This window comes from Ambystoma mexicanum, chromosome 11 (assembly GCF_040938575.1).
Source record: "Ambystoma mexicanum isolate Mex_15411 chromosome 11, UKY_AmexF1_1, whole genome shotgun sequence".
NCBI lineage: Eukaryota > Metazoa > Chordata > Amphibia > Caudata > Ambystomatidae > Ambystoma > Ambystoma mexicanum.
The window spans coordinates 1393935060-1393947148 of record NC_090934.1 but is presented as its reverse complement, the minus strand read 5'-3'; the positions used below and the strand labels follow the sequence as shown (position 1 = coordinate 1393947148).

General features: G+C 44.7%; 1 protein-coding gene across 3 annotated transcripts in view; it reads left to right on the top strand.

Moving 5' to 3' along the window:
- The window catches only part of ZWILCH (zwilch kinetochore protein), a 613634-nt gene that overhangs the window by 510838 nt on the left and 90707 nt on the right, over positions 1–12089 (top strand). For all 3 annotated transcript variants that reach the window (XR_011279846.1, XM_069625009.1, XM_069625010.1), the window contains 2 exons: positions 9448–9476; positions 11411–11547. Coding sequence is in view for 2 of the 3 variants with exons in the window: in XM_069625009.1 (XP_069481110.1) it covers positions 9448–9476; positions 11411–11547 (166 nt within the window). In the remaining variant the exon portion in view is untranslated. The remainder of the gene's footprint in view (positions 1–9447; positions 9477–11410; positions 11548–12089) is intronic.

Genomic DNA, 12089 nt, shown 5'->3' with positions numbered 1-12089 from the left:
CATTTAATTTCTTTTTTAAAGAACTGCGGATAACGAAATAAAGGTTGTTTATTTTGTACAACCCACACAGTTTTGTGTTGGTTCTTTCGTCCGCGACAAATTGCTTTGGAACCCACAAGTGGGGAGTGCTGCTCTGCGGATTGGTGTCCTGTATCCAAAATGGAAATATATATATATATTAAATGGCCTGCGGTAGCGGCCATGTAGTTATGGTTAAGTTGCTAATCCCATAGGAAGAGCACTTTTTGGGTGGCTTATAACTTCGCTCTCCCTGGACGAATCCTCACCAAACTTTGCAAAAAAAGTATATGGCCCACTCTGAATTGCGAAGTTTAGTGAGGTTTGGTCCGGGGGGGGGGCAAAGTTATAGAGGGGGGTCCCATAATTTCTTTTTTTCCCATAGAGTGAATGGGGAAAAAACTTTGCTCACGCCTACAGCTCAAACCGCTGGACGGATTTTCACTAAAGTTGCACAGGGGCAGCGGCTTGGTCCCGAAAGCGTGCTTTTGTAAATTTGCTGTAAATCCATCCAGTAGTCTTTTTTTTTTTTTTTTTTAAACTACCAAAAAGTAGGTCTAAAAGAATTAGTGATAGCTATGTCCGCTCCGCAGACACATTTCCCTGTTCGCTCCGCGGACAGGACACCAATTGGCTAATCGACTTGCGTCATGTCCGTGGACAAGCGACGTGTTCGCTGATTGGCTGGGATGAAGCGTGAGGTGCGTCACATTGTTTTGATGTGCCCGCCATCTTGGATCCGTGGACATCTGCGGACAGCGCATCGTCGAATTGGGGAAAAATACAATTTTGGGGAGCGTGTTGGTGTGTGAGAGTGCTTGGGTAGGATGGGGTAGTAAGAGATGGGTCAAATGCTGTATTTGTTAGGTGGCAGGTGCCACGTTCACCATGGCTGTCCGCGGACATACTAAATGCTGGGCATAGTACTGGTTATTTTACTTTAATATGATGTTGGTTTTGGGTTGTTACTAGAGCATTGATTGTAATTATTATCCCCTATAAGCAGCCCACATACCACAGTCAAAATGTTTGATTCTATGGGTGTGTTATGCTGCGTTGGTTGTTTCCAGGGCCACCCAAGACTCTAGGCCCTGGCCACAACCACTGCAGCATAACACACCCATAGAATCAAACATCCATCAAATATCCACAACCCAAAAGTGTGTGTACTGTTTAATTTGTAGAGTTTGTATGTGAAATTTTGGTTAAGTCATGCAATTAAGATTGTAGAGTTTGGTAACACGCACTGCAGTATAACATACCCATGGAAGTAAACATTTTGGATTGTGGTGTATGGTTAGATGTTTGCTTGAATGGTTGTGTTATGCAGCAGTATGCACAAATTAGTTATTACGTTTTGGTTTTAAGAATATTAAATAAGTGTTTACAAGATTTGCTGGTAATCTTTGTTTTAGAGTAATGGTAGTATCATTACATTCAAACCATCCGCATTTCTTTTTTATATATGCAGTGTAGTGACCTGCATTGGTTGTGGTTCCTGCGTGTTAGATTATACCTATTGTTGTGAAGGTTTTCTTACCAAGTGATACTTGACCATGTGTAAATCCAGTCAGCTTGCAGTTGTTTTTGGTACCATCTTCATTGTAACGTAAAAGCATTTCTATTGCATATTTACTGCATGTCTGTATTTGTAAAGTGGAGCGATTAACTGAATTACAGGTAGTACATAATCTGCCATGGTTTGCATTTTGTACAAGTTGCTGAAATGGAATGGATTCACAGTCGGTATGGATACATGCACGAAGCGTTCATTAGGGATTTGTTCTGTGCCACATGGCTGCAGAAAGTGCATGTATGTTTCCACATGTATGAAATCTGGAAGATTTCATTTATAGGTATGTTTTTGTTTTCCAGTATTTGTAGGAAGTACCGTAGAAATTCTTGGGGATCTTCTTGTGAGTTTATAGTGTATTTGACCATTCCAGCACAGTAGTCTAATTCTTGTCTTAGTCCAGAAACACTGTGGTGTTGTCAGGATTGTTGGTTGCATTTCTATGAAGGACTAACATTTGCAAACACATTGGTCGTCTGTATTGTGTAAGTAAATGTTGTCAATAATTGGTGGCAATTGGAATAGAATATTTATTGCTACATTTGCGTAGCAATTTACGCCAGTTGTATTTGAAAATTTGAATGGACCTTACAGTTCTGTGTCCAAGTCATTTGTTCAGTGTGTGTGTTGCTGCTGCGATAAGTACTTAAGTTACTTTGAGCAGTAGATTCTTCTTTGGTTGTGGTACTTGATGAAGTATTAGCTTCTTTTACTTTCTTTGGAGGAATTGCAGTGAGATCCTGTATCGTTTCTGTTTGAAGTAGTTTTCTTTTACAGCGTTTTCCTTTTTTGGATCAGGATAGGTTTTTAGATGGGAGTGTACAGTGAACGTAGTCGATTGTATTCTAGAATGCAAGGAATATCAGCATTTACTTTACTTGCATCAAAGTTGATTAGAAATAGTCAGTCAAGTGTACGTAACAGTGATAGTGCTACATAGCTCATACCTTCTTTAAAGATTGTGCTCCCAATATCTATCAATGCTTTATCTAGGTAAGACCTTGTGATTTGTTAATGATGACTGCGTATGCTAGAGTTAGAGAAAATTGTTCTCTGCGTACATGCATGTCTTTGAAAAGAAGGAAGCAGGATGTTGAGCGTCCTATCCTTTTAACTTCTGATAGTTTGTCAAAGAGAATATTGGCAAACTGAATGTTGTTGTCACATGGGTATGCTTGAAAGCCAACAACTGTACCAAGTGCTCCATTAACTAGTCCTTGCTCCACGTCAAGGTTACGTTCAAGCATTACTCTACAGTTTAAAGATAATTTTAATATTTTTTACAAACCAGATGTGTTCAGATCGAGTTTCCTAAGGTATTTAGTCTTGTTGTGGCTTGTTGACACATGGGTAGTGTCATACCATGTACGTCCAGTTTGTCTGTGGATCAAATTGCAATTATTGGTTGCATTTCTTTTTTCAATATTGTGACATTTTTTGTGTGCTAATTGTTCCATGACATCAGTAGCACATGAGTTATAGCCGTAGAGTGCATAGATGTGCCTGGTTTTTAATGGTGCTCGTGCTTCTTGAGATAGTACATCAACTCCAATACTTTTTAAAATGTTGGCGTATGTGAGGTCTGCAGAGTGGCGCATGTTTTTTGTTAATTCTCTGTATTGGAAATGTTGCCAAAGGTTGACATTTCCTATGCTGCCAAGAGTTTTACGGCATAGTTTGTGCCCTAAGGTTTTAAAAATAGGTTTACCTTTCACTGGTGTTAATTGAAGATATCCGAAAACAATAATGTGTTTTCCTCCAAAGAGCTCTTCGTAGTCTGTTTTGAGTACCTCTTGTAATCTGAGGTAAATCAAAGCCAACATTAGGTTGGAGACCATGCTCACCTCATCTATTAGTAGCATTTTCATTTGTTTCAAAACTCTGCGTAGTTCCATTGCAGCTTCTGTAGAAAGTTTGTAATCTAATTTGTTTTGGTGTTCTAATGGAAGGACTAGTAATCTGTGTAAAGTGACACCGCCTATGTTGTAGGCAGCTAAACCTGTGGGGGCAGTTACAGCAGCTAACAGTTTGTTAATTGTTAAAGGAACTTGCTGATGATTTTGGTTAAGAATGTTTTGCCTGAACCAGCTTGAGCACTGACGTATAGCAGTATAGGTTTGTAGTTTTGTCAGGTACAGTTTTTATTTTCATGTTATACACCATGTTCAATTTGTTTTGTTACTTCTTGGAAAATGCTACGTTGCTCATTGTTCAGTTTTGATTTCAGTACAGTGAAGTCTTCTGTAGCTTGTTCATACTGGAACATGGTGTTCTCTACTTCTGTCATAGCTAATTCTGCCTCATTTGCTATTAGTGGCTGTGCCAGTGGTTCTTGGCTTCCTGTTGCAGAAGGTTGACTACTGTCGGGAGTGTCCTCATCTAGTTGGGCCTGGCGTTCTTCGTGTTGCTGTTCGTTGTGCAACATTGTTTTGTACTGTGTAAAGTTTACATCTGTTATGGTACTTTCATTTGCTTTGAAAGTGTCTTCATAGGAGTCATAGGTATCTAGTAAGTCTTCTTCTTTTCTCCATGGTTTAAAAGGTTGTAGCAGGGACATGTAATATAGTTCTTTATGTTGAGGTGTTTTTAATGACAATTTGAAATGATTAATTAAGCTTTGTTTGGTAAGTTTCACTGAGCTGCCTTCACAATTCGTCACTCTGTATCTACCTTTCTTTTCATCTGGTTTTATATTATTTTTGTATGTGAAGTTTTGGGCTATGTGGTATAGACACGTGGTTTCAAGTGGTACTCCTGTTTGGGTAGTATGTGTCTAGTAAACTGTTTTTCAAAATGTCTTGGCTGTTGGGATCATTTTTGGCTATTGTTGCTATGTCCTCATATGATTTGTGAACTCTTTTTCTAGATTTAGCAGGACCAAGACTTAGCCATACTATATTTTCAGATTGTACATACAAGGCAGTACCGGTTAAACGGTCTGCAGCTTCATAGCAGACACATTCTCTATGAGAGAGCATTTTTATGCCTAAGCTGTACAATTTCTGTGACAGTGTTTTGTTAGATAAGTCATCCCATAGGTCTTGAAGCTCTGTTTTTTCTGCTTTGGTTAAGTAGGCCGTGACATATCGTGCAACTGCAGTGGAATTGTCTGCAATGTACTGCACATCTATGTTTGCATTCCATAAGAGGGCAGTGATTGCATTGTAATCATTGATCTATTTTGCTTCTTCTGTCCTTTTTATGTAATGTGTTCTTAGGCGATTTACCTTTGACACTATGGGCCTCAATACGAGAATCCCACTAAAAGCGGAGTCATTACCGGCATCGTGGAAGTAGCGGGTCTGTGCTCCTTTGACGCCGCTAATAGCGGCTGATTATGAGTGCGCGAGCACGCGCGAAACCCCAATGCCCTAATGTCCATACCACCATGCCGCTAAAGGCCCTCCAACACCCCGATATCGGCATCACGGGACCCGCCGGGTGGGGAGTAGAGCGGTGGGCGGCGTCTAGCTAGCCAAGTGACAGTTGGGGCGACGTGATGGCCCTAGGTGTGGAGGAGACACTGCTTGAAGAAGATGGTCTTTAGTTCTTTTCTGAATTGTAGGAGCATGGGGGCGAGTCTGATGCACATGGGGAGGAAGTTTCATAGTCTTGGGGAGTAGGCAGAGAAGACTTGTTTTCTGGTCCTTTCCTTTTTGCAGCAGCAGATTTCAAGTCTGCACTGATCCTGGCTACTGGTGGTACACTGTCCACCGGAGATGCTGAGTTTCTCCACGAGGTAGCTCGGTGACTTGAGGGCGACTGCCTTCTAGATGATGCAGCAAGACTTGAAGGTGATTTGTGCGTGCAATGGTAGCCAGTGAAGGTCGATGAGGGCCTGGGGGATGAGCTTGTATCTGCGTAGACCCTTGATGAGACATGCAGCAGCATCTGGGACACTTCTCAGGGCACATGGGAGGATGGCCGGAGGCCTTCGAGCAGTGTATTGCCCCCATTCAGGTCGGATAGGAGCAGTGCTTCAACGGTGGATCTAAAGGTGTCCAGAACAAGGAAGGGCTTGACTTTTCGCAGAAGGGAGAGCTGATACCAGGCTGTCTGAGTTTGCTATGTGGGTCTTGAAAGCGAGGCGTTTGTCGATGTGGAACCCGAGGACCTGGTACAGGAGGTCAGCTCGGGTGTGAAGCCCTCAGACTTCATGGTTGATAGCCAGGTTTGTATCTCTGGGTGTTTGGTGGTGTTGGTGAGGAGTATGAATTCGGTCTTGGAGGGGCTGAGCTTCAAGTATGCACTGGACATTCAAAACTGAATCTGCGAGAGGCAGGTTTTGAGCCTATGGATGTCCTTGATGGAGTCAATCTTGCAGAATAGCTGTGTGTTGTCGTATTGGTGGATGTTGTGTGTGGCTAGGACTCCCTGTATAGATTGAAGATCACTGGGGAGAGGATGGAACCCTGCGGGATAGCACAGGTGATGGGTAGCATTGACGATCTAGAGAATTCAATCTGAACAAGCTACTTGTGGTTGGTGAGGTAGGACTTGAACCAGCGTAGGACAAAGTTGCTCATCCTCATGCACCAATATAGGGTGTCCTTAAGCGCCTGGTAGCCTACTGTGCCGAAAGCATCCGAGAGGTTGAGTAGAACCAGGAGGCAAGAGAGGCCGTTGTTGAGGGGAACAACCACCTGTATATTTGCTGTGTCTGTGCTGCATCTGGGTCTGAATCCAGATTGGTAGGTTTGGAGGAGATTGTTGGTGTCTGTGTTGCTGTAGTTGTGTGGTTACCGCTTTCTTGATGATTTTACCTAGGAAAGGAAGCTGGGTGATGGGACGATAGTTACCTAGGTTGTCAGGATCCAGAGTGGGTTTCTTTAGTAGAGCAAGGATTGTCCTGTTTTTAGGGTCAATGGGAACGTTAAGCAGGTGTTGATGATCTCCAAGTAGGGAAGGAGAGCTGCAGGGAGGGTTTTAAGGATGGATGCTGGGAGGATGTCATCTGTATAGAATGTGGCTTTGAGGGCGGCAAGGGTTTCTACCAGGTCATCTGTCGACAGTGTCTTGAATGTTGTCCAGGGTGTGGAGATTTCACGAGGAGGGATGTGAGGTGGGTCTGTGGATGCAGAGCTGGCATCTATGTGCTGGCAACTCTTGCTGATTTTGTCTGACGAAAGGTGCTGATGGTGGTGAATTTTTTTATGGTATGTAGGGTTGGGTAGCTGGTTGACGCACTGCTTTGAAGAGGGCTCTGCTTTTGTTGTCGGCTTCTGCTATGGTATTCTGATAGGAGGCCTTGGGTGTGTTGATTAGTTATCAGCGGGTTGCTCGGAGTTCTGGTTTTCTCTTGTTTCCTGATGACTCTTTTGCTGAGGTTGGGTTCTTGGGTGTTGCAGGGTGCTGATGGTTTCGGTTTGCAGGTGTTTTTCAGAGACTCGTGTTTTTTGATGGATACTGAGGGTGGCATTGAGTGCTTCCGGAAGAGTCGCAGTTCGGTTGGGGATGTTCAGTCCATGTAAGGTGTAATTTGGCGAGTTCTTCCATGATGGCTTCCACTAGGAGGTTCTTGAAGGACTTGAAGGTTTGTCTGCTGGCTTTCTGCTGGGAGTGCCTGACTGGGGTTGTGTGCAGGATGTTTAAAGGCACGGCTAGGTGGTCGGACTAGTGAAGCTGGAGGGGAGAGCTGTATTGGAGGCAAGACAGTGCGGTGATAAGGTCGAGGATGTTGACTTTCTCATGTGTTTGGTCTTTTGTGTGCTGTGGGAGGCCGAGTGTGTCGAAGGCTGGGGAGAGCTTCCTTCATAAGGTTGGTAGCCTTTTTGTCGGGGAGGTTGAAGTCTCCTAGGAAGATGTTTGTGTGCGTGAAGGAAATGGTAGTGACCAGGTCGGTGAAGTCTCTGATGAAGGCGGCGTTGGGTTTGGGTGGTCTGTGGATGAGATGGAAGGTGACTGTGTCCATCAGGGAGAGTGGGAAGTGGCAGCAGAGGAGTTCAAAGGAGCCAATGTTGTCGACGTCAAGTCTGGTGTAGGACCAGGAGGGCTTGGGTATGACTTGCATGTGTTGTTTGGCTGGTCTCTGTGTTGGATGCTGTAGTTATCGGGGACAAGGATGCCTAGGATGTTGGTAGAGGTGGGTGCCAGCCAAGTCTCTGTGATGAAGATGGTGTCAAGGTTGTGTGTAGTGATGAGGGTGGCGATGTCTTTTGCATGGGTGATAGCTGAGCGGACGTTGGCGAGCATCAACATCCATGTTGTGATGGTGAGGGGGGGTCTTGATGGGCTTTAGGCTGATGTGAGTGAGGTTGCTGCATTGTGAAGTCCATGCCTTAGTGGAACAGTCATGGCGTTGCCTGGTGATGGCCTCTGGGGACGGATGAAGAAAATGCATGTTGGCGCGTGCTTACCTATTTTATGAGCAGGGGTTTGGGCCCTGGACCTACCAGTCTGTACAGGTCCAAACAGGACTTGCCCTTTTCTTGTCTGCCCTTCACTTCGGACACCCAGGCGAGAGACACCCTTGATCTAAGAGTTAAGAGCAGAAAGAAAGAGGCAGGGCTAAGAAGGTGGGTGGAGCTTAGGCCAGGGCACCTAGATCCACTTGCATCTGTTCAACTGTAAAGGAAAAGAGGCTGGAGAGCTGCATAGGTAGGGAAAAAGGGTGGGCAAACAGGGAGGCGCCAACAGTTTAAGGTGATTGACAGGTGGGCGGGGCTTAGGCGACTGCACCTGTTCACCAAATGCTGGCTTGATGGGCTCCAGCGGGGAAATCTGTCGGTTCTTTTCTGTAGTGGTGCTCCTCTTTGGCCCAGGGTTCAAGTCCCTGTGAAACAGATTTTATAAACCACACTTCGGCAAGGCATTTTACTCGCGGTGTTTTAGTCTTTTGGGAACTGACATTCTGGAAGTAAACACTGAGTGCACCAACCCGCAGGTCCTGGGGTGGTGGCTTAGCCTCCATACTTACCGTCCGCGGTCCCTCCGGTCCAGGGCCTTTACTTTTGGGAAGCAAGTCTTTACCACATTTCCCCATTCGTTGATGTTTGGTGTCTTCCCGCTGTGCTTCTCCTGGGGCTTCTGGTTGTCAACCGACCTTTGGATCTCTTCACTGGGGCCTCATCTTGTCCTCCCTGGGTTTCTTTGCCCGCCAAATCTGCACCTGTGGATTAGAACCGAGACTTCATTTTTCCTGGTCTACTGACTTTCTTATTGAGATTTCTCCGGAACTTTCTACTAGCATTGGAAGTCTTCTAACATGGCCTGTAGGGTACTTACTTGCCCCTGGACATTTTTCCTCTACAAACTTAGGGTTCAGGGAGTTCTAGACAAAGAACTAGAATTTAATATTTTACCCATGATTTCGAATGTATTTTTAAAGTTAGACTCTCCACTTCTTGAAATGCGAATACATGTTTGCATCGTCTATTTTAATACCACTATCTATTTTTCCATGAAGTGGTCTGCATTGGCAACTGTTGCTAAAGTGTATCTAGATTTTTCGGATGCCCCTGGCTATGTTTCAGAATCATGTTCCGCTGTAGAACAGTCTTGGGGTCCGATGTGGGGTCTGTAGTCCTGAATGACGATGCTCTTCTCTGGATAAAGCAGGGCAAAAGGCTATTTGAAATTTCCAGTCTATACAGTGTGGAAAAACCTAACTTGCTACAAATGGTCAGTCACTCCATAAATAAATGCCCCACATGAGTGCTAACCCGAGTTGGATAAGGGGTGGGGGGGCTCCATATCATGGATTCCATATAGCTTGCATGCATGCATTAACACATCTCCTAAAGGTACTTGAGAAACGAGGGGATTCAGTGTAGGCAACCTACAGAAAAACAATTTTAACGCTATGATTTATATTGGCTCGCTCTGGTCTTTCTAAAAATGCCTTCTTATTTTTGCAGGTCAGGAACTAGCAACGTTGAATTACTTGGTGAGATTTTCTTTAATTCAGAAAAGTGCATTGCTTTTACCGATGTATTTAATGCTGACCTGTGATATGTACTCTACATTTTACTGCGTCACTCTATGTATATGCTATTATGGATAAACGTAACACCTGCTAGCCTATTGAGTCGCCACGCTATCTCTAGATTGAGAAACCTGGTTTGTGCCTGACCGCCTGGTGCTGAATGATGTTACTTTAGTACACATGCATAGTTTGCCTAGAACGTGCACTGTGTTTCTATAATCTGTATGATTCAGTTTGTTTTCATGCTTTGTATATTGATGCGTGCTGTTACAGAGAAACGAATGTATGATGGAAGTCTTGTGCATTGAACAGCTAGCTCATTGCTGCATGCTACTGACTTGTGAACATATTGTGTGCCAATGGGGAACTACTAACAGTCTATCTCTGCACGATGCTAGATTGGTGAGCAAGAGATTTTTTTGCATGATGTGTTGTTCTCACACTCCGAAGTCCGTGGCGTAAGTGGGTTCAATGGCGCTTAAGCGGCCATTGAATCTCCCCGCCACGTTTCTCCTCTCACTGCTATGCAGCGCTCTAGTCTTGGCGGCCCCGCCACCAATCGCCTATTTCCTTCGCTTCCACCCGAAAGCCTGCGCGTTGCAACCCTTCGCGCTAGGCTTTCGGGTGAGACGCTCCTCAGTTTTCCTCCGTTCTGTTTTTTCCCTCGTGCTCTCTTCTTCTTTCTCCCCTGGCCCTGCCGGCCATTATTCTGCTTACCTGTCTCGTACGCCCTTCTCCCACTCGGCTTGTCTGCTTTCCGGCTCTTTCCCTGGGCTTCTTACCTGTGTTCGTGGCTTCCCCTCTGTGCTACTACGTCGCTAGGCTCTCCTCCAGACGGCTTCTCAAGGCTCTCCTCCAGACGGCTTCTCAAGGCTCTCCTCCAGACGGCTTCTCAAGGCTCTCCTCCAGACGGCATCTCCAGGCTCACCTCCAGGCTGCATCTCCATGCTCACCTCCAGGCTGCATTACCAAGGCTCCCACGCACTTCACTCTGAGGGGGTTTTTTATGCCGTAAGGCTTTTTCCCCCGATCGTTTGTTCCGGTAGAGGGGCCCCCCTTGACCTCTTTAATTTAGGTCAGCGTGGCTTCCTACCGAGGCAGACCCTATCCGCCTCAGAAGAAAAAGGCCCTGTGGAAGAGAAGACTCCAAAAACCCAAGGACACTGTGATACCAGGTTAGGAGTGGTGGAAGGGCTGGATCAGGAAGGAGGGTCGAATCCTACTAGCGCTGACAGTTGTACAGTATCTCAATTTGAGCATGTCATATGCTTTGCTTATTGTAAAGCGTTTGCTGCATGATGTTGAAAGCTATAACCTTGTGATCCTGGTATTTAACTGGATCTTGTGATGTATGGTATCACTGCATGTGGTCACTGATTGATGAACCGGTGATGTGAGCTCCAGCCTTACATGTTCAACTTCTGGCCATGATTTACAGGTGATCACTGCATGTGATTATGCATTAATCGTGTCTACCCATGTTTTGTGCGTGGTTGCAGCATGCTGCAATATATTTATTGAAATGTGTTTGCCTTGACATTGTCATCTGCTCTTCAACATGATCCTGTTGTAGAGGGCTGAGGTTTCTGGATGTGGTCAATGCTTTTTAATACTTGAATTTAAACACAGCCATTCTGTTAAATGTGCTTTTACACACTATATTGTTATACCTTCCACAGTGGTTAAGACACATTTAGAGGGTTTCCTTGAGCCTGCTTGGGAGCTTTGGTATGGCTTTTTGGTATGTATTTCAACTGTACACCGTGTTCCAGTTTTAGGGACGGTAGGGCCATGTGCTAGTAAGGTCTCATTCTGTGTGAAACTGGTCACCTTTTTCGTTTAAACAGAGTGGTGCCTCCAACTGGTTAATGCACCCTCTCACTGTGTCTTTACAGGACTACTTCATCTCAACTTCTGTGGACCTTCAAGAGCAGGTGCACCGTGTGCGCAAACTCCACCATATGCTTGAAATTGTTGTGTGCTGCAGTATCTTCCTCTCCATGGGCCATGACAACCTGTTCCCCTTGACACAGTAAGGAACAGTTGCTTCGCATTCTGCACTGATTTCAGTTGTCCTTGTCGCATGGTTGTTGTCGCACATTTCTCCAGTGTGTTCTGGTATTGGTTATTCAGGTCAGGTTCACAGAAGCGTTTTTTAATGGCGCAATCCCATAGGAAAAGGTTCTGTGAATCAGGCCCTTCATGTCTTAATCCAGTTCACCACACAGTCCTTTATTTCACTACGTTTTCATTTCTCAGTCTTGAAGCATGTCCACTGCAGCATATCACATGTTTGAGAATTGTCTGTTAGGTTTAAAGTGGCAAGGTTTTCTGACTTTGGAAGATTAAAAGTGAGCGCTACTCGGTGAATGTGTGCACATCCAAGCTCAACTTTTCACTAATTCAGGTGCAAAACCACAGATTGCTGGAACGGCTGAGTGGTTATTAAATGTGAAGAATGTTGAATCAAAACCCCATCTTCTATAGACGACTTGAGGTTTTAAGTTTTATATATTAAAAATCTACTATATCTTACTTCTAGACTGTGCCATGGCTCTGTGGGATATACTGTAG